At 38.5% G+C, this 24,632-nt stretch overlaps 1 protein-coding gene across 10 annotated transcripts in view; it reads left to right on the top strand.

Annotated features, from left to right (window-relative positions):
- The first annotated feature begins 4,005 nt into the window (after positions 1 to 4,005).
- sorbs2 (sorbin and SH3 domain containing 2) overlaps positions 4,006 to 24,632 on the top strand; it is a 45,748-nt gene continuing 25,121 nt past the window's right edge. For 3 of the 10 annotated variants that reach the window (XM_023958051.1, XM_023958055.1, XM_023958054.1), the window contains exons 1-7: positions 4,009 to 4,493; positions 9,090 to 9,252; positions 18,252 to 18,307; positions 19,607 to 19,696; positions 20,545 to 20,571; positions 20,697 to 20,821; positions 21,047 to 21,655. In XM_023958051.1, coding sequence (XP_023813819.1) covers positions 18,298 to 18,307; positions 19,607 to 19,696; positions 20,545 to 20,571; positions 20,697 to 20,821; positions 21,047 to 21,655 — 861 coding nt within the window. In that variant the 5' untranslated portion in view covers positions 4,009 to 4,493; positions 9,090 to 9,252; positions 18,252 to 18,297. Of the gene's footprint in view, positions 4,494 to 9,089; positions 9,253 to 18,251; positions 18,308 to 19,606; positions 19,697 to 20,544; positions 20,572 to 20,696; positions 20,822 to 21,046; positions 21,656 to 22,673; positions 23,091 to 24,632 lie in introns of all 10 variants that reach the window. The other 7 variants (XM_023958070.1, XM_023958071.1, XM_023958059.1 and 4 more) reach the window with 6 other exon arrangements.

The following is a 24,632-nucleotide window of genomic DNA, read 5'->3' on the forward strand; positions in this document are numbered from 1 at the left end:
AGGAGTTGAACTGAGTGAAAACAAATCGGTGAGTGTTGTGGTGCTATCATGCTCCTTTAGCGCCCAGCCCAACAAGCAGACTGTAAGTGAATTCCTCTGCCCTCAGATAACCCAAATCATTTGACCATGGCCTGCTCCCCCGTTTTAATGGCTGCCATTCAATACTTGTTGAGACAGGTTCAGCACAAAGTGAGAGCCATTGATTAACAGTCACACTGCTGTCAACTGAAGCACGACTCAACCTTTAAAAATAAGCAGAACAAAATGTAAGAATTAAAGGTAATTTATGGAGTTTTTCCATTAAAAACGTTTTTTTAATCTAAAATTTTAGAAAATATAATAGAAATGCCACGAGAACATGTAAAATGCCCCAAAAAGACAATTTTCATTGGAGTGGGTCTTTGAAATAAATCTTATAATTTAACTTGTCATACATTTCTCTTTGATTAAGATCATTTAAAACAATTGTCAGCTCAAATGCTTGTATGTGTAATGAACTGAAAGAAGAATACCAACAAGGAGGCTTGTTGACTTGCTTTGCAACAGATTTCAAAATGCCAATTTCAAAGAACAGTCAGTTATAATTGCATCAAATGACATGAATAATGCTCCGACTGCACTAAAAGGAACTGCAAAATAATATTTTGTCCAAACGAAAAAATATCAGCATGACCTTTGACAAAAAAGTCAACTTAAAGCAAAGACAACCATTTTTGCAGCTGTTGTAGATTTCTTCTTGTCATCTTGAAAAATCAGACAATGTGATTTTTCTTGTTTTTTTTCTTGTTTTATCTCTTATAGTTGAGGTATACCTAAATGAATTTACAGGCATTTCTCATGTTTTGAATACTTCTTTGTCCTACTGTAGATGCTGAACATGAGTATCTCATGCAGTCCACACACTTATTAATTCATAATTTTTCACATTTTACATTTTACAAACAAATTACACCACATTTACAACAACGCAGTAAAACATATATAGGTTTCATAGAAACATATATGCAACATGTTTTCCTTCCTTCCCTTTCTGCTCCATAAAGCAGTCCAGCCTTAGCTGGTGTGATATCAGTTCACAGCATTGACAGATGAGTTTGGATGTCAAAGTCTGAAAGAAAGAATTTTGTCTGTGACTATTATCTCCTTACTTTCGTGCTGTCATTTGTTATTCGCTGTCATCCTTCAATGGTTTTGACGTTTTTCTTCTTTCCTCGCATCAGCTCCTCTCCCTACTCTCTGCCAGCAGAGCTAGCTTTTCCTGACAGCTTTGATGCATGCGTGGCATTGACATTTTCACAGGGCAACGTCGACTTTTTTTTATTGATGCAGCACATCAGCAGGCCAAAGGTCACAGTTGAAAAATAAAAATGCTTTAAATAGACTGAATAAGGTAGGCGTATAGCTTGTTTAAGATAAATCCATGCTTGGGTGTGTCTTTTTTTATACACTGCAAGACGTTCAAATGAAATAAAAATAATTAGACCTTATGGTTAGGAATATTACATTTCTAAAGAAGGTTTTTGATAAGCAAAGAGAAAGCTAAATCCATGCAGTCTAACAGAGCTGTGCTGTGCAGTCCAGCTTCAGCACCTCTCACAGATTTGCTTGGACTTTTCACCTGGTCAGCTCTCAGACATCAAAAGATGTCTGGAATGGATGTGGGGACCACACCATGATGTCATTGCCTGACTATGTCCTCCTGTACTCAGATGCCACCCCCTCAATCAGCACCACTGCACTACTTTAACATTGGCCAGATAAGAGCACCTCAGTATCAGCTGCTCCAAATGTGGATCTTTGGAAAGTTGTGAGAGGGCCAATGCTGAGATAAAATGGTCATTTTCTCATAAGGATCTATAAACTAGGGGGATGGGATTTTATTGAGAGCTATTCTAAGAGTGTGCTGTGATGGGGTTTGAACATTAGATAATTGCATTTATCAAATGGATGTGACCTCAAGAAGGTAACTGGAGGACAGCGCTTGGATTAAGGTTTAGCCCTGAGACTGAAACTCTGTGTGAACTGTGATGTTGTCATGTTTCAACAAAAGCCAGATTGGGTTTTTATAAATCCAAGGCGAGCTTTTTGGATTACACACATTTCAACACGTCATTCTGCTAACTGAAAAATGAAGAGTGATTAAATGCTTAAAGTTCATACTTCTGTGGGTTTGTGGTCCAGGGATTCCCAGTACCCTGGTGCTGTTTCCAATGTGGTCCTCTAATCTGCTCTTTGTATGTCCACACCTGCATCACCCACAGATTGCTACATACCAGACATAACATATCATCATCTCCCCTGCACTTTAAAAATACATAGCTGATAGTATGTCTGTGGATAACATGGCACCATAAAAAAAAAACCCTTCTTTGCAACATTCAATGACCGTCCATTCTGCACGTAAGAACTAGTGATGAAAGACCAAACACATGCATGAATGCATTCCTGCACATCCACATAAACACATACGCACACACACACACTTGCAGATGGGGTCTTGCTGGCACCTCTCAAAGGTCAGCTATCAATACCGGTCTAAATTTGTTCACCTTTAGAGTTGACAGAGGAAAGAGCTCTTTATGGTTAACTTGACCATTAAATACCACTGTTGCTTTAATAAATAGAATGATATTAATGTGCCATTTCGCAGACTGACAACCCAAATGACTCATTTAAAAAGTTCAAACATCTTGAAACTTGGTGAACTTGTGATGTATGAACTGCATAAATCCATGCTGTGTATATAGCTTCTGAGTTGAATCAAAATGTATGCTTTTTTGTTTTACGCTTTTTAACTTTTTTTTTAATCATTACATAATGTTCTGTTTTGACAATTAGCTGTACGTTTTTGAATTAAAATTCATAAATGCAAAATCATATAACAGCTTTTTCTGTGGTTTTGTATCAAGTCACCGAACCTCTAAAAGCTACATATTAATGATGAGTGATAAACAGACACAAAGATGCCTCGTTATGACATATTATGAAGATGGTGTTGTTATATTCTTAAAGTTCCACTTCAATCATCTTTCTATGTAGTAAAAGCATTCCAAGTGATGTTACACCGCATTTAGCCCCCCCCCCAAACAAAAAACCCGGTTGTTTTCCACAGCATAGTAATAGTTGTGCCACCACGTTGCACACAAAACTTTTTAAGTTTCACATAAAACTTTCTAAGTTGCAAGTGAAAATATTAAATATTTGCTTTTCAATAATTTTTTATTCTGCTTTGATTTGGGTTTTTTTTTTTTTTTGCTTTCAATTTTTGTTTTTGTTTTACTCCATACAGGAGCTCATCAGAAATTATGCTCTGGGTTGTGGGTGAGAGTGTTTGCACGCCCTGCGCTCATTTCCCATCATCCCTTTGTTTACACTCTGGCTTGCTGGCTTACAGCCCCTCACAAGCCCAACCTAACATTTGCAGTGCAACAAAAATGGTGAGCGATATTGGAGCTACCCAGCCGTACAGTTTTTAGCCAGATGGTAGCTCAAAAGAGGAAAACAAAGACGTACATGGATCTAGTCGTCTGCAAGTTGATACATCAGAATGAAGCACGGCAGGAAGCTTGTGGCCCGGCTATTGCCTCTGCTTAACAACTACAAGCATTTTTTCGTCTGCTCCTGATTCACATCAATTCGAACAAAGAAATACTCAGAACTGCAATTTTGAGCTTAATTTTAAAATGCAACAAGAACATGTTAAAAACACCAAACATTTTAATTGAAGTGGGTCTTTAAATATTTCAGTCACTTTGTCTGAGTAGAGAATAAACAAGATGTCCACATCTTGAATGGATGGTCTGTCTGTTTTTTTGTACATCATAGAAGAGCTTTAACAGACTCTCGGTCCATCATATGAGGTCATTCCTTAAAGTGTCTATGCTGCAAACAAAGGGCAAAGCACCACTTTCTATTATTTTCTGCTGTCGGCCAGCACTGATTGAAATGGCGTTTCCATGGTTACGCGGCGACCCAATGAAGAGCTCGCGCTATTCAGTTGCTGAATGAAAAAAAAAAAAACAGTGGCCATTTTGCGCCGCGGCATCATTGACTAATAGCAGACGGAAACGGAAGATTCAGCCCATATCTGGACGGACGCAGGTGCTGCAACCTCGGCGGAGTCGGGACCTCGGTACCGACTGGCGCAGGACAGCGCGGGACAAGCATGCCGCCTAGCCGCCTTCTCCGAGGCCGGTTATGCCGTGAGAAAAGAGGTTAAAGACAGCGTCAGTGCGTTGCTATTCGAGGCCCATTGACCCCCTGGAGAGGGAGCTACTGACACAGGCAGAGTCAACGCGCGAGGGGAAAAAAAAAAAACAAAAAAACAGGTGTACGGTTTCATCACAGGGACGCCCCCACCCGCTTCAGAGCCGCTGTCGCTCTCGCTGCTGGTGCTCCAGCCGCGCGCGTCGAACTGACAACTTTACTTCTGTCACTTGGAAGACAGCCGCATTGACGGGGAATTTTGCAGGAGGCGGTCATTTTTTTTAACGGTAAGCAGCAATATCATAGAACCGTGCGGAGAGGAATTGCATAAAAAAAAGTTCCGAAGCTGGACTGTCTGTCTGTGCGTGAAGGAAAGGCGTTCCTGTGTGGAGTCTGCAGAAAAAAACGAGGTGGCTGCATCAGCCCCGCAGCTTTTTCTGTGCATTCCTGCGGACTCACTGCTGGTCCTTTTCCATCAAAGGAAGATGGGAAACCAAACGCTGAAAACATAATTACTGTGCATTGACTGTAAAACAAAGCCTAACCAATATAAGGAAGGATGCAGATTTCAAAGCAAGCATGGAATAGTGGAAGCACCCCCATCCGTCACGCTGATCTCTATTGTTAGACTAGATTTGCTGGAACACTGCTTCTTGGGTGTCTTGGCTTCAATAAATGTATGCTTTCTCCTTTGTAGTTTTGTAGTTTAATCTCAGGAGATTTTCTATTTTTCCTCTTTTGCTGTTAAATTGAACGCTTTAATGCTGTTAGTTGAGTTTCTTTGGAGCCGATGCATCCGAAGTCCAGAAAAAAAAAGGTTAATTCCTGCTTTGAGTGCTCTGCATCTCCAAAACATTCAACTTTGAAGGGATGATGTCAGGAGGAAACGATTCAAGAACATAAAAGCTGGAGTTGATTTGATCTGGATGGCTAATTTGAATGTTGGGTGAACATGGGAGGGGAGGCCAACAGGCTTCAATGTGTAATATTATCTTTCTGGGAACCTCATACCACTCCCACCCCGGCCTGCCTGCCCTACAGGTGCACCTGAGTGGTGCTTTTCTATTTACATCGGTGAATACCTGGCTGAAGAGCGGAAACGCCACAGCTAGAGAGGCATTGATGATTAATAGCACAATCCCTGACGGAATTCAAGTAATTCCTAAATTTCTGAATCAAATGATAATTTCCCCAACTCTAATATCTCCTCCTTTTCGTTCAGTACATCCGTCGGTGCTTCCCTTCTTCATATGTCTTAGTTTCGCTGCCGCTCTTCAAACATTGATGTCATGACTCAATTGACGACGTGATAAAGCTGTCTAACACAAACGCCTACAGGCTCTGCCTGCAGGATATGCCAGCTTTCTTTCAAGAGACCTTTAGCACTCGTCTTTTCATCTACCAACATTGGTCTGACATCAAGATTTTACTCAGGGCTGCTTGCCAAGTAGTAAAAAAAAATCAAATACATTGGTTTAAATGTGATTGTTTTTATTTGAACAGCGTAGGAAAATAAAAATTGTCTTTGTAAAATGTTTAGCTCTTATGAGATCGCCAACTTATTGACCACAATCGCAGCTACAATATGAATATGAGGCAGGGTGGACCCTTTTTACACTAATCTTGAACCTAAAATTTCCTATTTTTAGAATCTTGCAACAGAAGAAGAAATCTGTGCATTGCAATCTCCATTTAAGTTTAGTTGTACCTCTTTTTTTTTTTTCAACCAGCAACAAAGGCATGAGTATCGTTCTCTGAAGTTGTAGCTACTGTAGCTTCCTGTCAAACAGACTCTTTGATGAGCTATGGGTTTGTGAGGATCCTAATTCTTTAGGACTTGATGTGGACTCCACCTGTTTTCAAGAGTTCTGTTTAGGGCTGCGCAATATGAGGAAAAGTCGCGATATGTGGTATTACATACTTGTGCCAAACTCCATGCTACTGTGACAAGGAAATTTCCCATTCGTGGGATTAATGAATCTAATCTAAATCTAATCTAAATTAGTGATCAATATTGATAAATATGACGATGTAACTTGTGGTACATGAACAAAAAGCAAAACAACCAAAAGCATTTCTATTTCACTGCAACAGTTTAATTCAAATAAGAGTCAACATAACTTAAATTATGCATAAATGGATTTTTTTTTTGAATTTGTTAAATACTTCAAGCTGCTATAAGATTGTTTTAGCAAATTTAAGGTAACCGTTGATTGCAATTTTGCCGACTTTTGGGATATGCATAGTGGACAGCTTGATATTGCTATGATGATAATTTTTACGATTTTTTTTTTGGTGCAGGCATAGTTCTATGGGCTGCATGAACAGAGGAAAACTTGTGATGTGAGAATTTAGTGACCAGTATTGCTACGACAATACATGAACAAAAAGGAGAAAAAAAACACCCAACAACTAACACATAATTTCTATTTCATTGCAACAGCTTTATTTAAATAAGTCAAAATAAATTAAATTATACTGTAAATGTAAAATGTTGGTTGTATGTTTGGAAATGCAGAGAAAAGAATAGTTATCCACCATCCTGGTAGTACTGGCCAAAACTGATATGGACAAAATTAAGAACAATGTAGATAGTGTGCGCTTAGCCTTTTTCGTTTTGAAACATCAAGGTTCCTCTGTCTATGCATGTCTGTAAACATTCAAGGTAACCATTTATTGCAGTTATTGCTGTCTTTGGCGATATGCGTATAGCACAGGCTGATGATGCGATAGCAATACTTTTGTGATTTGTTATGCAAGACTTAGTTTCATGAAGTCATCAAATAGTTTCCATTTCTGCTTTGTGCTATGGTCACTAACAAGTTGAATGTTTCAGCTCTCAATTATTAACTTTTAAAGTTGAATTTTGAAGTGTTTTATTTTTTTTTTTTTAGAATATTACTTGCATTTAGTAAACAATCATACATTTGGATAATCTTCTCATTCATTTATAATCTTTTCAAATTCAAAATAGCCCCGTTTTTGCTGTTTAGTTTGTTCTTTTTGATTGACAGGACAACCGTTTGATTAGTCTCATTTCCATTTCCCACCTAAACAAGTCATGTGTGTGGCTTTCTTCTTTTTTTTAAACCTGTCAAAGTGATGTTTCATGTATTCCAATCTCCTTCTGTTTTTTTTTTTTTTTATATCCTGCCACTTACTTAACTAGAAATAGCACAGACTTAGAGAAGCTGATAATGAATTAGGTGTTGAAACCATACGAGTGAGACCATGCCGACGTGAATACTGTAGTCTGGAGTTTCTCAGAGGTCAAAGTGTCAGTGTGTTTGAGTGCAAGTTTGTCAGTTACTGCAGAAGTTTTTAAAAAAAAGTCTGCTCTGGTACTTTAATGATGCCATTCAGGAGCTCATGTTGGAATTGTTTATTTGAAGTTAAGCCTTCGATGGCAAAACCTAGTCAGTCATGTCAATCTCTGATGGAGAACATTCACCAGCATTTCCTGGTATTTGTCAGATGTTGGATGCATGCCTCATCAGGACATGTTTTTGTTAAGGGGGCGCATTAGGCTGCAGGATACAAGCATCTCATTGATAATATTTGTAATAAGAGTGAGGACGCGGCTTTAGAGCAGGAGTTTATTGGTCCCCTGATACTGCCCTGATTTTTGGCCCCAAGGTTCCATCATTAGCACCTGTCACTTAGCAGCTTTTCACCATCTCTCTGTGATCCTTGGCACGTGATCAGCAGTTTCTGGAGGACAGCTGCTGCTTGATGGCCGGTGCAAAGCACTCCAAAAACTAGGATTGTGGGTAACTGGAATTCTTAAACTTCCGCTTCATCAACGGCAGATTGAAACAGACTCATCTAGAACAGCTCTACATATATAATATTAGAGTTGGGATCTGGCAAGTCTTGGATTTTGGTTTAGGAAATGTTTATGTGCGCAAGGATAAGTTTTGGATGAAAACCTGGTGAAAGATGTACGATTTGTGGGTCAGTGAACAAGTTTAATTGGAGTGGGTAGATGCCATCCACATAGCATTTGCCCGGTAGCTGTTCTGCTGGATTTAGGTGTCTCTGCCCTAAGTATGAAAAGCTAATTGCAGTGGTTACGTCATCATTCTGGGAATAGCTGGGAGTCTGGGGTCTGACCTCTCTCCTGTGTATCTTCGGCCTGTTTGTGCATGTGTGTGGTCACTTCCAAATATACATTCCTATTTGGATTACACAGCAGAAAGACGAACAAGGGAGTTGACGGATCCTTTATATTTTCGGACTTGACATGTAGCTAACGGGACGTTTTTTTTACCGATGTTCGTGAAATGACAGAGTTTGACGTAGAAGTCATTAGCTGAGAAGGCCCCTCCTTTTAGTCTGGAACTGACACTTAGACAAATAAAAAAAGGAGCGGAAAACCTCAGCTGAGAACATTCCTGCTGGTGTTCGTGCAGAGACGGCCACTTTTACATCCTGACACTTTGACATTAAAACCTGAGAGGATAGACTGGAGGACGAAAGCTCTCCCACATGCATCCCACGCCTGCCACTCGTGCTGTCGAAAGTCGAAAGTGGGTCCCACCTGAAGTAATGTGCACTATGCAATTACAACAAGCATATACGTATTTCTGTATGCTGTAATAATAGACGGCAGACAAAGTCTTTCCGCACATGTGCAGGTGCATATTCTAATGCGTGGTGTGCATGCATGCAAACCTAGAGATAGTGAGCCCTGTCCCATAGCCCCCACCCTTTAACACAGGGGGGGATATTTTTCCAGTCTCATAGACGAGCATGCCTCAGTCTGAAAATAACCTTATCTGATCACAGCTTCACCCAAACAGGGAACTCTCCTTCCTCGTCACTCCCTCTTTTTGGCTCCCTCTCTTAACTTTTGCCCTCTCTGTTGTCTTGTTGCTCTTCAGGCATTAGACGGCGTAACGTCTGGAAATTAAAGAAAGGGGACTCCAAGTTTAGGAAGGAAAGAGGAAGGAAAATCATTGGAGAATAAAGAAACTTGGACTCGCAGCGCCTCATCTTTATTTGACCCTTTAGCAAGCAATCCTTCAGCTTTTTGGTTTTATGAAGGTAAGTTTCCATTTTTAATATATATTTTTTTTCGCTTGATGCATTGTTTTTATAAAACTGAAGGCAAGGACCATGAGGGCACAAGCTATTTTTAATGGCAAAACAGCAAAATAATTCAAATTGTATAGTTATTTTATTTTCTGCCGCCTCATTTCTCTACCTGCCCTTTCACTATGAATTCCGTGGTACCGCCACCTGCTCAGTTATTGTGTGTCTTTATTTCCTTGCTTGGGAAATTTGATGCTTGACCAAAAATGCCAGTTAAGACATCTAAATAGATTTTAAAACCCCTTACAGCAATAGAGAATTGGGTTTACCTTTTTCTGCCAAAACCACAATTACAGAGCAAGTAGAGATTTTTTTGTTTGTTAGTGAAAGTGGACAGGGGTGCTGTTGTCATAAAAATCCGAAATAGCTTCAGGAAATGCCTCCTTTTTAAGAAAAAAGAAATCCCCTGCTTTGTTTAATACTTGTTTTGTAACAAAAATAAACACAATTCAGCTTTATATATATATAGTATATATTTACTTTAATTATATATATTGAAATAGATTATGGCTAAATGTAAATTGAACAAGTAAAAAGCGACACGACCCTTCAGAACTTCCCAGAGTCTCGTTGTAATTCAGGTATGCCCCAAAATCTCATTTTTCTCTTTTGCTGTTTATACTTCCAGTGTCTGGTTACACCTTTTTTCGTGGTTTCTCATTTCCCATTCAACAGAAGCAATCCACCATTCTCGACATTAGAGTGGTCTCAAAGGTGTTGTGGAATGTCACCTTGACTCTAGGTGAACACAAGAAGGGATGGCCCTCATTCTTAATGCATCCAGAAACTTTGTGGCCTTTGAACAATAAAAAGAGCCTCAATTATTCTATTTGTGAAATAGATTGCAAGTTTTTCTATCAATTCGTAAACCACGTTCAATGGGGGACAGGTCAGTTTCAGCTGTTTGTAACAAGTTGCACAAAAAAAGCAACTAAAGCCTTTTTATCTCTTTTCAGTCACGTGTTTTTTTTTATCTTTATTGTCTTATTTCTTCCATCTGAAACTGAACAGTGAAGCAGGCAAACTGGTTCTTATGTCAGAGCCTGTCAATCCTGTATAAACTCTTAAAAATTATCATGGAAAGTAATTGACATTGAAAGTAATGAGTAATTTCTCATTAGGACTGCCAAAGGAATATCCCTCACATACATCAACTAACGGTTGTGGAAACACTATCTGTTAATTGCCAGGCATTAAAATAAAAATGACGTCAAATGTCAAAGATCCCGGAGCTTCTTGGAAGTAGAGGGGTCCTGTCCTATGACATCAAATATGGCACCTCGGCTAATCGAGTTGCTGTTATCTTCAAGCTCAGCACTTGACACTGGTACCTGGAGAATCCAAACTATGTGTGGAGAATGTAATCTCTGCTTGTTCTGATAGCTGGTCTGCGTGTTTGTGTCGTTCGTCAAACAGATCCGAAAGGTTTATTTTTCTCTGTGACCTTAAAACTTGATCAGTACCCAATAAAAAACAGTTGTTTTTTAAATTTAATTAAAGAGCTGTAATTTGTTTTGGTTTTTTTTTCTTTATATATTTTCTATTATTTCCAATTTCTCCTGTCTTGTGTTGATGTGTGTCATTTATGACATAATGCTAGATCTCTCCTAGCTCCTGAATCAGATAGTAGATATTGTAGGTTTGAATTTGAACATTTTTACTGTTGTGAGTGTGATTAGAACGCTTACTATCCTAAAAGCTCTAAAAAAAACTTCATGTGTAGGAAGTTTGTGTCTACTACAGTATTCCATGAGCACTAAAAGCAGGAGAGGTTATTAGTCATTTCTGAAATGGTTTGACATCCATTTTCACAATGCAAGTATCTGTGCATTTGCTGGTTATATTGTGTCCAAGTTAGGGATGGTCGATAGATGCCAGTATCGGTATCCACAGATATTTGCATGATTGGAGTTTATTGGTATCGGGCCGGTATAACAAAAATAAAGCTGTATGCTTCTGTTTTCAAAAACACTTTATTTTTTAAATGTATACTTTTTCCTAATAATTTGGGAAGCTTGTGTTTACAGTTATTGTCAGTAATTGACTGTTTTCAAGTAAATGTTATTTTTGATAGGTGTACATGTTGTTCCTAATAGATCCCTGGCAATGGGGAGCTCATGATTTACATGAATGGTTACAGATATATTTATATGAAAGTTTTAAAGTGATACTTGTTCCTTTGAGATCATTTGCTGTATGTTAAAAAGGTCAAGTACAATGTGATTGTCTAGTAAAAGAAAATTGTGCATTTCAAATAAATAAACAAAAAGGAAATCTAAACTTTGTGTTACTGTAGACACTTAAGTATCTGTATCTGCAAATATCGACTATCGGCCACAGTTGCAGGGGAAATACCGGTTATCGGTATCGGACAGAAAAATTATATCGGCCCATCCCTAGACCAAGTAATTGCTTTTGCAATGTATGAAGCCTGGACATCTACTGTGATTTCAGTCATGTATTACAGTTGGATTTCTGTCGATAGTGCTTCCCATAAGATGCATAGACAAATGTTTGCTGTATAATAGCTACTTTTTTGTGATGAAATATCCATACACTCCAGTTGGCAAAGTGCTAAGTTTCCATGTCAATTTACATAATTTCTCTTGTACTGGTCATGAACATTAGAACTGTCCCCACTGGTTTCATTTTAAGATCTAAGCAAAGAGTAAATAACAAACTCCCCAAGTTGTCACATTGGATTCCATCTTCCTTCCCTCGAGCCCTGACACACAGCACCAGAGCTTGTGTTACATAATTGCATTAGCGCTCTCAGGCCAATGGCTCTGCTTGTTAGCGGAGTTGTGATGCAATCTGCAGAACACATGGCCCTCTGTTGTTTGCGGCATGAGCAGAGAGCGGGCATGCGGGGTCAGCATGTTGACCCGGTCTATTCATTCTTAGAGACAGAGGGGGGTCTACTAATGAGTGGCAAGGTTGAACAAACAATGCTGATAACGGACACATTGTTGGAGGTAGCTGTTGTTCAACTAGTGGCAGTAATGTGCTGGTGGAACAGTTACAAAGCCCCGATGAAGCATTTCCTCAAAACTGACCTACATCTAACAACAAGCTGCTTTGTACTTGTGCAAAATACAGGTGCAAAGGAGTGTTCTGAGTTAAGACCCGTTAAGTCCATTTGGTAACTGTATCAAAACAATTGTACCTTCAGATCGAGTACATTTTTGATATGTTTTTGAGTGGGAATGTAGAATTTTTAAACCCAGTTTAAAAATAAAAGGAAATACTTGCCTTTAATTTCCTTTTTTATTGAGAGAAACTAAAAAACCATCTGAATTTGCAACCTGGTGCATGAGTAATATCAATGAAGAGAAAAAATATCTATGAATTTTAAAACAGGAGGTTAATTGGTCTGTGTCCAGTTTTATTCAATTGCCATATGATCAGATGTTCAGAAGAATTTAAAACTCTTAAACTATATTTAAATAATCTCAAACAGTCAACCAAATAACTTTTTGAGCTAAGAAATGTTTAAAAAAGGAAGAAATGTAGTCCCATCTCTGGGGTGACTGACCACACAGATGGTATTTGACCTTAAAGGAGGTCAAATGAACCCTCGCTATGTTAAAACTTCGCTGTAATCTAATGAAAGATGGAGATTTTTTATTTTTTTATTTCCAATGGATGACAGTAGAAGAAAGTAAAAAGGAAACCCAGGTCACCTCCCTGCTGTATTGTCAGCTCAAATGACAATTTGGAAATAAAGGCAAGAAAGGAAGATGTCAACTCAGGTGTCAAATATGCATTAAAGAGAGCCAGAATGAATTTCTTTTACAGATATAAAGACTTTTATCATAAATTGATAAAAGTCAAAGGAATAAAATTGCTTTTCTACTCCTAAATATTGCAGTAAAATGAGATAAAAAAAATAAAAATAAAAACAGATCCACCATTGCATGTACTTTGATAAAAGGAAGAGCCATTATGTCATTTAGTGCTGCCTAACATGAACAAATTGCAAATGGTGCTAGTTAATATTTTTTAAAATGCCAATTTCTTCAGTTCGGCCTCTCTGCTCTCTAACCTTCTACACATTTAATCTCTGATCACCTTAAATGATTTTGGTACTTTTAGCCTCATGGCCAAACTTCATAGATGACATACAACCAGTTTTGTGCGGTACATAGAAACATAAAGATACATTTACACACATATAAGCAGCACACCATGAACTTCGCTGTAGTAAGTCTAAATAGGAAATGGGCAAAATACTTTCAGAGCATTAGCAACCCAGTAAAGTTCAGCTAAAACTTGTTGCTGGAGCCACATTATTGTTTGAATTAAAAAAGTAAATGTAATAATTATGTGACCCATTACTGTGGATGTAGTACATTCATTAAAAAATTAGATATTTTAGTCAAGTTGGTACTTTTGCAGTAAATTAACACTTCTGTGACACGTTTGGCAGTTAAATGAGGAGCCAAGTGTTACTGTACTGTTATCACAAGTGTGTTGATAATGATGATGATGATGATGATGATGATGGGCTGGAATGAACTGGAATGATAATGCAATATGCTGTGTGAGGAAGCTTAACGATTAGCTTACTATTGAAATAAGAAAGGCCTTCCTTTGAGGAACAATTAAGGTCATGCTTCTTAAGTCTAATGTGGGATCAAATGTATGGAACCAATCAAGTATCAACAGTTAGTAACTAAAGCCAAAAAAAAAATTCTTAATTAATGTGGTTCAAAAGGAATCCAGGTTCAAAACGTAACAACAAAATGTGTAAATCACTTTCTGTAGAAAGTCATAGAACATTTTTCAAATTCCTTTCATTCAAGTTATTTTGAAGATACTGACAACAAACATTATGTCAAGTATTAGGCTATTAATTTTCCTAATATCAAGCAAAATGGGCATTTCTTAACACATACAGTAACCTTCGTTCCTGCATCTTTATTTTTCTGTCTCTTTTCCCACCACAAGTCTGCACTCCCCCACATTTTTTGCCACAAAAATGCATCACTAAAATAACTTGGCTCCAGTACAGTTATTGAAGAATGAAGCAGATCTAAAGTCTGCCTTTTAAGGATGGATCTTTAGTCCTGTGAGTTTGATCTTTTTTTTTAACTGCTAAAGCTTAAGTTTATGCTGCATCTCCAGGGACATTTTTCTTCTTTCCTTTTAAAGAAAATAACCAAAAAATTGCTTTCACTAATTTCAAAAGTTAGATTTTACTGAATTGCTGAAATTAAAGTATTACAGAATATCTGAACTTATCTTGTTCCGTTGAAATTTTAGATTATTGCAACTCAAATTCCTTTCAACCAAATGCCCTACATTGTTTTTTTTGTTTTTCATTTTGTTGGACACATGGAAAAATGAAGATGTGGTGTTCTTTGACATGTTTAGATCGCTGGCCTGCAGTTTTCCTCAGAAAGCTTTTTTTTTATCGGAACAGAAGTGAAAAAAAGAAGAAAAGAAAACATTCGTTCAAACATATAGAGTGAGGGCAATCATATAAATCAAGGAAGGCAGATACAGCACCATAAAAAGATAAGGGGGCATGTCTGTCGCCCACTTGTTGTTCCCTGAGGACCACAACCAGACTGAGGGGCCGGTGGTCACTTGTATAGAGCTATGTTTGTCCAGTGGAAAAGCCCATCACAAACAGCTGAAGGTGACGCATCATGAAGAGCAAGAAACATTTCTGGATAGACTTTATCTTTATCCTTCTGTTTGTCTAACAAAAAACTCAACATATGGAGCTGAAAGAAAAAAAAAGTACTTTCTCTGTGATGTAAAATGCCTTTGTGATGACTTCTGTGTCTTTTAAGTCCGTAAATAGATTTGCTAAGGAGCTTAATCTGTTGACAACTTGTAAGTATGTCTCATTCTCAGAGTCGCCTGTCCATGGTCAAGACCCCAGGGCCCATTATCTCTCCAGTGTCGGCTCACTTCCCACTGATGGTTTAACTATTGATCAAAATAATTTTATTTTATTATGAGCCCCAAGTACAAAATTTCCATGTGTTGTGTTTTGAAACCTACATGCACCTGCAGTACAGTCAATGAGAAACTGACATGGAAAACTATCCTAAATTCATAAAAGACAAGACACTTACCTTAGGACTTTTATTATATTTATTGACAAAGTAAAAGATTTTTTTTTCTAGTTGGTGCAGAAATGTGGACTAAAAATTTATGTCCCATTGGACGATTACAATGTTTTAAGAATTCTGATTATTTTTGCAGCCTTTCAAAATAAGTCATCTATGTAGAAACATGTTCCTGTCATTAGGAGTGAAGCATGCACAAGCTGAAATAATGCATTTATAGTCATTACCCTGACAGTACAGCGCTGCAAGCGTGGGAAGAGGCTTTGTCTTGCAGGGCACAGGATGTTAGAAAAAAAGTCCAAGTAATCTGATTGAGGGTAGGTGGGATTTGTTTGCTTGTACTGTCTCTACCAAGGCAGCCTGAAGTGACTAATGGCATCCGTTCTAGCTTTTTCAGGGCATGAGTAAAGTTGTTTTTCTTTTTCATTCTGAACATTCTTTTTAGTAAAGACAGACAAATTTAGTACTTAATTTTCTTGTTAGATGTGCTTTAATCCCAGCTTTTTATGGTCCGATGTAGGTGTTCCAACTGTACCTTTACAATGCCTCCTGAATTGCACAAAGGGACAGGTTTCACTTGGACTTTTTATATGAAATTACTGACCAAACCGAGAGATCTCTATCTTCTGAGCAATAGCAACAATTAAATCTCTATTAAATTTTTTCTGGTTTTTGACAACTATCAATGTCATGAAGGGCAGCTAATCTGACAGTTTGTGGCTTTTATATTGTTTTTTTAACAGGCATTGCTACAGGTCAATCTTCCTAACCCTAAGAGTATAATCAGTCATTTTAAAAACCTTTAGGACTCATAATCCAGCCGTTCTCTGAGTTCCTCAACAGACTGAAGTGGCTTGATGGGCTTGAGGTTGGATTTAACCGGAATTTCTTGGGCTTCTTTACTCAGTTGTGTATTTTGCAGCTCCTCAACCAGACAGCCAGTGATTATAAACACTGCCAGTTTCCAAGTGGCCAACTTAAATTGTAGGCAGGAGATAAACCACAGAAAATATATATATATATTTTTTAAAGTACTCCAGAAAAACTTGACCCTTACGAAGTGCACTGGCCTTCAAAATGATCATGATATCAAAGAAGAACGAAGCGTGTTTCATTTCTGTTCTTTGAGAATCTTTCTTTTTTTAACTTTATCACATGAATGGTAAATTTCAAAGTATTTATTGACACTTATACCCGCTGCTTTCCTTGTAAATAATACAGTAAGCAATTTTCAGAAGCACTTGATGAATATTAATGGAACATTTTCCCTCCATACGGTAAATGTGCATAATAAAGTGCATGCAATCCATCCACCAACTTCAGAGGGAGTTGCTTAATTTCTCTTTAAAGGTCCCGCGGATCCAAAGCAAGTAAGCCTGAAGCCTTTTTCTTCCCGTGCCTTGCCTTAGCAGAACGCCATGGTCACAGCTGCTGTGTCGCCGCTGATCTGTCCCAAAGAAACATGATGCTGCCTATAATCTGACCATCATTTGGACGCAGACAGCTTGCGACGCCAGAGCCATGATTTACCAGTCTGTGTGTGAAGTGTGCGCCTACATGGGTGTATGCGTGTGTGTGGTCGAGTATTACTTATAATATGGGGATCTAAATCTGTTTATACTCTCTCGTTGTGGGAACTTGGCTTCCTTTTGGAGTCAGAAGCAAATCCTCAAATTGTAAATCATATCCTAAAGGATAGAAGCATTTTAAGATTAGCTAAGAAAAAAAAACTAGTTTCATTAAATCTGTAGAAGGCAAATAGTGTAACTTTCCCAGAAAGCATATCAACACACACACAGACACAGTTATGTGAGTGTCTTGTGTCTTATTGACAGATTTATGAGGGCATACCGTGAGTTGGGGGAAGATGTCTTCAGGGAAAGAGTCCATCACAGGATGTCAACTTGGTGAACAAGTTGGGATACAACTTGTTCGGCAAGAGAGCATGCCAATTAGCTGGTCAAAGTATGTGACTATATGATAATTATCTAAAAAATTAAAAACACTGAATAATGTTTTTTTCATGCTGATCCTCAATGCCCCTCATTCTGTGTTTTTGTGTTCATGTTCATTGGTTACTCTGAAATTGATGTAGAATGGATGTGAATGCGAGTGTGTAGTTTAACAAGCAATCCGTCCAGGGTGTACCCCACCTTCAACCCGCTGTAGCTGGGATAGGCTCCAGCAGCAAACGCATGACCTCAAAAGCGATTCAGAAGATGGATAGATGGATTTGAAAAGAAACGTGCAGAAAAGTGGTGCGGTGACCGAGAACGGGACAGTAATTCCTACCATTTGCTACTAACTTCCCTTTGTAAAAGCAGTATAGATTCTTTAAAGATATTAAAACAATTGGAAAAAAATAATAGTAAAGCTAAAAAAATGCATGAACTCACCATAAAGCAGAAATAAAAGGTAAAGCAGACGGAAAAAATAAACTGTTGAATGTGAAAAAATGTTTTTTCAGGGTGGTTTCATAAAGGCTTTCTTAGATATATTTTAATTAAAAAAGGGGGCATTGAAAGCATTCATCGACTTAAATTCTGTGTAAAAGAGTGCAAGAAATTCTCCCGTTTGTCTTTAAAAAAAAGTTGAATACTCAGAATGCTTCATCATGAGGATGTGCGCTAGTTGTGAATAATTTCATACTAGCTAGCTTATTAGCTAAAGGTTGCAAGTGCCAAAAAATAAGACAAGTGCAAAATTGAACGAAACAAAATAATATTTTTGTGAAGACATACTATTACTAAATTATATTTTTCACAAAAAAAACTCCAGCTTTTTTACTCCTGTAGATAATAGAATGTTCTGACTCTAAAAACGTTTTTTTTTGTTTCTTATATTATCTTTTTTGTCTTTGTTTTGCAGGAAAGTGTGTTCCCCTGCAGTAAATCAGTGAGAAGTGCTCTTCATTATGAATACAGGTATGGATGCCATAAAAACCTCAATCTTAATCTGTTAAAGGCTTTTGTTTTCCTTTTTTTGAGGATGTTTTTCAATATTTTGGTTCACTTGGGGATTTTATTAACTTGAGTTTAAGCTGCGTTGTCTCATCTATAGTCATTGTAAGTCTGCCCTTATTTTACCAATTTGGATTTATCGTAGAGTGGTTTGCAATCTTTTTTTGTTTTGTTTTGTATTTTTAGTCTACCTTGTCTTGCGCTCACACATTTCCAGCAGGCTATTCTCAGATTTGGCAACCATGCTGGAGTGACATAAAAAGCCAGTGACGAGTCAACCAGCAGTGGCTTCTAGTACAACACGCAGCAACAGTATACCACTGACTGTAAAAACTATGGACAGCTCAACCCCTCCCGTCTCGGGTTCCCAAATAGGGAGCACCATTGCTTCCTGATATGGGCGCCGCCATGTTGAAACCGATGGACAGCAATTGATCCGAGTCGCCATAAGTCATCGTATCTACGACAACTAGTGTCGCAATTGCCATGGATGCGATGACTCAGAGCGACTCGGACCAATCACTGTCGATCAGTTTCAACATGTTGGCGCCCGTATCAGGAAGCAATGGTGAGGGATTTTGCGTCATTTCGCTAGAGCCGGAGGTAAGGCATTTTCTATGGATGACGTCGCACCTCGATTGGTCGATGTTTTTTACAGTCTGTGCAGTATAATTATGTCAGTCACTTCCTGGTTTATTTTATTCATGTGCTTATGTGTGCATTATATATGACTTTTTTGGAGAGGGTTTTTGTCATATTTCAAACCTGAAACACTTGGTTGTCTGTTTTTCTGTATTATTTATTGTAAATAGCGGAAAAAAAACCTTCATTATTTTTGTTTACCTTATGGTATTGTTATAGAATAACCCAATGAGGAAAATTTAACATAAATCCATAAAAAATTAATTTTGCTTAAGAATTACGGTAACAGTTTTTTAAAATTTAAATAAAGCATTTACTGCTTTTAGATGTTGGGTAACATAAAAAATGGTTAGTTTAGATGATTATAACTTAAGTATTCTGGCATAACTGATGTTTTCTACCTGTTTTGTTGTTATTGGTTGTGTGCTTTGCCTTTTGGGTTGCTTTCAGGCACAAACATTTTATTATTGTAAGCTGTTAAAAATGCATGTTATTTTCCCTGTAACCGCGGTGTTTCCTTTTAGATTTCATCTCTTTGTGTGTGTCATTATGGGGGTGCATGTGCATGTTTGCTTCTGCTTCTTTGGCCTTGCTGATCATAAAGTGGCTGTGATTCCTCAGATAGTGGAGGATGTGCTCGCAAAAGTGTGGCCTTGTCACTCATGCTCTCCCCCATGAAGAGGGTCCAGAGCTCACCCAATCTGGCCACAGGTACTAACACTCACAAACACGGATCAGAGCATGACGGAACATGATGAAAGCTTTGTTCAGCGCTTGAAGAGCCCTCCCAGAATTCACTTTTGGTCAGAGCATGAGGGTCACTCAAATTCTACTTTTGGCTTTACCCACATCAGTGAGCATTTTGGACTGACAAAAAAGCTGCAGCTGCCTCGTTGAGCTCAATTAATTAATGCTTTAATTATTATTATTATTTGCTGCTTTATTATTGTAATTATCATTAATTGCTTGCTTTATTTTGAAAATCAGCCCGTTAGTGATACTTAACATGGACGTTTTCATCTGGTCAAAGGTTTGAGTTGGTTATTGTTGTCTTTTTTTATTTGCTTTGGCTGTTGTGTCTAATTTATGGTTAAATTTAACAGAGTTTTCAAAGAAATCTGACAGATGCTGTAAATAATTAAAAAATCTTCATAAAGTTTTTTTTAAACTCTTTAGCATTAGAAGCAGATCAGCTAAGAAGTCTACAATGAAACATGATACCTTTGCGATTTAGTCAGGAATACCATTTAGTTTGCTTCAACATAATGTAATGTGATTGTTCCCGTCATTTTTCAGAACAGATTTTCTCGCATGTATCCATTTGAGAGACTTTGGTCAACTTTCTATTTCTTCAGTTTGCTGAATATGGATGGACGTTTTTGTTTTGCCTGTGTCCTCCTTTTGAAAATATGAAATTTTCTTCATTCAATTATAGTTTCCCTTTCTCCTAGCTGATAGTCACTGACATTATCCAAAGAGGAGTAGTTCAAGTCCTAATGGGAATGAATGCAACCCCCCATAGAATCAGTTCTTATTGTTGTGTACTTTCTGTTTCTCAGGTAGTGAGTCTCATTCGTCAGACTTGGGTAAGTGTTTGGGCTTTCTGGTTAAGATCTTCACTCTGACATGAGAAATCTGAAGTTAAATGAATAAAACCGTTCCAAGGATTCAGCAGAGAATTAATTAATTAATAGGATTAATATCTCCCCAGAGTCTTGGCGCTCTCGCAGTGCCACTGACGGTCTTAAAAATGGAGATGCCAGCAGCTCATCTCTTGCAGCCAAAGGCTTTCGAAGTGTCAAACCTAACCTGCAAGACAAAAAGTCCCCCACACAGGTAAGATACCTCTCATACTGTATGACTGAGAGCTCATGTTGTTGCTGGTAAGGAGCTATGGACACAATCATCCTACTGAGACTCTTTATTAAGAATCATTTTTTTAAATCTTTCAGTTCTGCAGAATTCCAAACAATTTTGTGACGTCTATCTCTGCTGCTGCTTATGATCTTCTTGTTTTGTTGTGTGGACTTACATGGCTGCTGCTTTTTATTGTCTAATAAGGAAATCAGTCCTGTACCACTGCCCCCCCTCAGAAGAGAGAGTTTTCACTTCTCTCCTTCTGGCACTAATCCTCCAGATTACAGTCCCATCATCACTCTGGCTAAAGATCTGAATCCTGGAACGCTATTTTTCACTAATAACGACAAAGTGATTCTGAAGGAGTCATACAACATTAAAAGTAGCTCCTCTTACTCTTACTCGGAGACCCGCACCAATCCTGTTAGACCGGATGATCAGCCCATAAACACTGCTAACCCCCAGGAGCGTAAATTCTCTTCCCTTAAACTAACCCCTGTCACTATCCCTGACCCCCCCGCTCACCTCAGCACTCACCCTGATACCCACCCCCAGAGCCAGAGCACAGGCTCCCCTTCACCAACTCCCCCACCAACAAAAAAGGAACCCCACCTTTTACAACCCATAACAATTACAGCCCCCATTCCTGTCAACTTGGGAGAGGAGAAACAGAAAAGCTCAGCGTCATTGAAGCCCGATCCAAAAGTGGAACTCAGGGTCTCAGATCGGGCCCCCACAACAGCTCCATCCCAAGTGGAGACTCAAAAGCATCCGTCTGGAACATCACCAAGACCTTCGCCTGCAGAACTGTTGGTACATAGCTGACCACGCGTTGTTGACAAGAGCGCAAAGTGCTGCTGTGAATTGTGTGCATGCCATCATAACACAAGATCTGCTTTCTTTGTGGCATCTTGAGTGACTAAAGGGTTTCATACTGGCGACATTACATCTGATCTTTTTCAAAGTTTTTGTCATTGACTGTATGTGAGAATTGGACTGAGTATCACATTCTAAGTAGGAAGTGCTTCTATAGAGAAATACACAGCTTTTATTGCTCTGCTACCTTTTAAAATGTTTTTTAAAATCCTATTTTTTTTCTGTAGTACAAATTATTCAGGTTATAAACTGACCAATCAGATGCCTCAATCAAAGTATGTGGTGCCTGCTGGACCCACATTGAACATTTGAAATGTTTGATTCTGTGTAGCCAATGGCGAGTCTGCCTTTAAGTGGTTGGGATGTGGTCCGGCAACAAGCTCCCTCCTGATTGGCGAGAGTGGTTGCCATGGAAACATTGACTCAGACTGACTCCAATCACTGCCTCCCAACGATGTCTGGCTCCAACATAGCAATGCCTGTATTGCGAAAAAATGGCAACTGAATTGACTTCATTTGGTTGGAGCCAGAAGTAAGCCATTTTCTGTGGATGATGTCACACTCACTTGGTCCAGTTCTCAAATACGGTCAGTGGTTTTTGTTAACATCAGATGCTGCCCTTTGGTTTGGTCGGCCTAAAGCTGCTATAGAACAGACAAAACTGATTCAATATTTGTGTGAAAAATCTACTGCATGAGTGCTAGCTGAATTTCCTGTTACTCATGGATTTGCATTGTGTTTGAACTAACAGAGCCTCTTCAGTTCACAGTTCTTGCTTCAGAGGATGATGCTACAGCCTCATGTCACTTTGTGGCGTCAAAGCAGCAGTTTCACCTCAGCTGGGCAAATGTGTTACTTCCACACCCTTTTGACAGTGTGGCTAATAGGTGATATAACTAAGCACTGGCCTATTTCCCTCCTTCTTCTGTCAACTCCTTGTTACCCCCAACACTAGGGCCTTCCTTCCCCTGACCCCATGGCAGGGCGCTTTACCCATCGCTGCCAGAGCTCTGAATCCCTTGACTATGCGTCTTGCCTAACGCCCAAGGCTCTGTCGCCTACCCCATACGTGGCTAGTGGAGCTGGCATGAAAGCCGGTGCGAGCAGTGAGCCAAGCCACACCGCCATGGGCGTCAGTGGTTTTGCGTCACCCTCAGCTTCCCCCGTGACGGTTTCTGCCCTCAGCCACTACTCATCGTCTACAGCGGGTCTGCTGGATGAGCTGCAGATCTGTGGCCTGGACTCACCTGGTGCTTCTCCCACGCCATCGCCCACCCTGAGCCACGTCTCGGCCTACGCATCCACTGTTGGCCCTGATGATGCTCTAACAACCTCTGTGGGCTCCACTGCTGCAGCAGGCACTGTCACTAATGTAATTATCCCAACAAGGCACCTCTATAACACACATGGTTGAATGAAAAAAAGCTGTCCCTAAACCAAACCTCTATGCAGTTTTATATACAATCAACTTTTTTGTCTTTGACTAACCACACTCTGTTCCCTTACCTGTTGCATCTGAAACTTCAATGCAGCCTGTACTTTTCCCTTGTTCATGAGTGCACACTATTGGCTTGTCTGTGTGTCTCTCCTCTTTGCACTACCCTGTCACATTTGTTCAACTTTTTTATCTATTTTTGCACTTTTTGATTAAAAAGATCTAAAGTTAAAAACGTATAAAGAGTTTGAGATAGAAAAAAGTTCAGTCTTTATCAAATTTGTGTGTGTGTGTGGATTAGGGCTAGGGTGTGGTAACGGCAGTTCAATGGGTATGTAAGGTGTATCACAACAGGTAAAAAAACACAAACAAAAATCCCCTTAAACCTTTTTTTTAAAGACAGAAAAAAGGAAATACAGTCCAGGCTTAAGTTATAGTTAAGTTATCTTTTTGTTTTCCCTACTTTCTTGAAAATGAAACATTTTGTGTTTACATTGATTTTCTTTCTTTATAAATTAATTGTATTGGTAGTTTAAAGACAAGGGTTAGTGCATTCTCATGTTTTTTGTCTGAGTTTGTGAGTCTGTGTGCAAAAACTACTGAAACGGGTCGTTTAGTGAGTTAGATGAAGCTTTGAATAAACACCAACCTTCTTTCTTCAGCTCTCATTCGGTCATTCCTGATGTAGTCACGTCGGGTGTGTGTCCACTTGCCTAAACTTCTAGCCTTGGGTCAGCAAGTGTTTGGAATTGGCTCAATATTTGTAAAGTGACTGAATTTATGGGGCAGTAAACTGTTACAACCACATCTTTGTGCAACATTTGAGGTTTTCTGGTTTTGATTTTGATCAGACAACATGAATGTGTCCAACACTGATCTCAGCTGAGTAAAGAATATGACTTTACAAGCACTTGTTCAATACTGGACTGAAGCTAAGCTTCTGTGTCGTTGTCTTGAAGAAAACATTAAGCATTTCCTTTGTAAACAAACTCTATTTCTTCTAATCGTCCTGACATTAACTTTAACTAGACGTGCTCATTTATTTATGGCTGCAGTGTTTGTTTTTTAGATTGTAATGATCATCTTTTTAGTGTTTTATATCAGTGGAACAGTGGATAAAAGTATTTAAATGAGTTTATAATATTGTATTTCACTTGTGCTGGTGCGAAATACAATCAGATTTTTTTTATTAATATAAAAATAGTTAACAAATATTGGATTAAATGAGGTGCTAACTTTTTGCCTATTGTGCATATTCATTCATTTTGAAAGACATATTTTTTTGCAATTATTCACCTTGAACTTGCATCCTTTCATGTTAAATTAAAGTAAAATGGAAAATCACACAAGTCTTTTGTCCTGGTCTTATCATGTTTTGTATTGTTTGTATAAACTAATGAAAAGATGTGATTGTTTTTCTTTTGTTTTTTTTGTATTTTTGTACTCTTGTTGTTTTAAACATGTCCTTTTCGTTTAAAT

The sequence above is a fragment of the Oryzias latipes genome, chromosome 1 (assembly GCF_002234675.1).
Source record: "Oryzias latipes chromosome 1, ASM223467v1".
Classification (NCBI taxonomy): Eukaryota; Metazoa; Chordata; class Actinopteri; order Beloniformes; family Adrianichthyidae; genus Oryzias; species Oryzias latipes.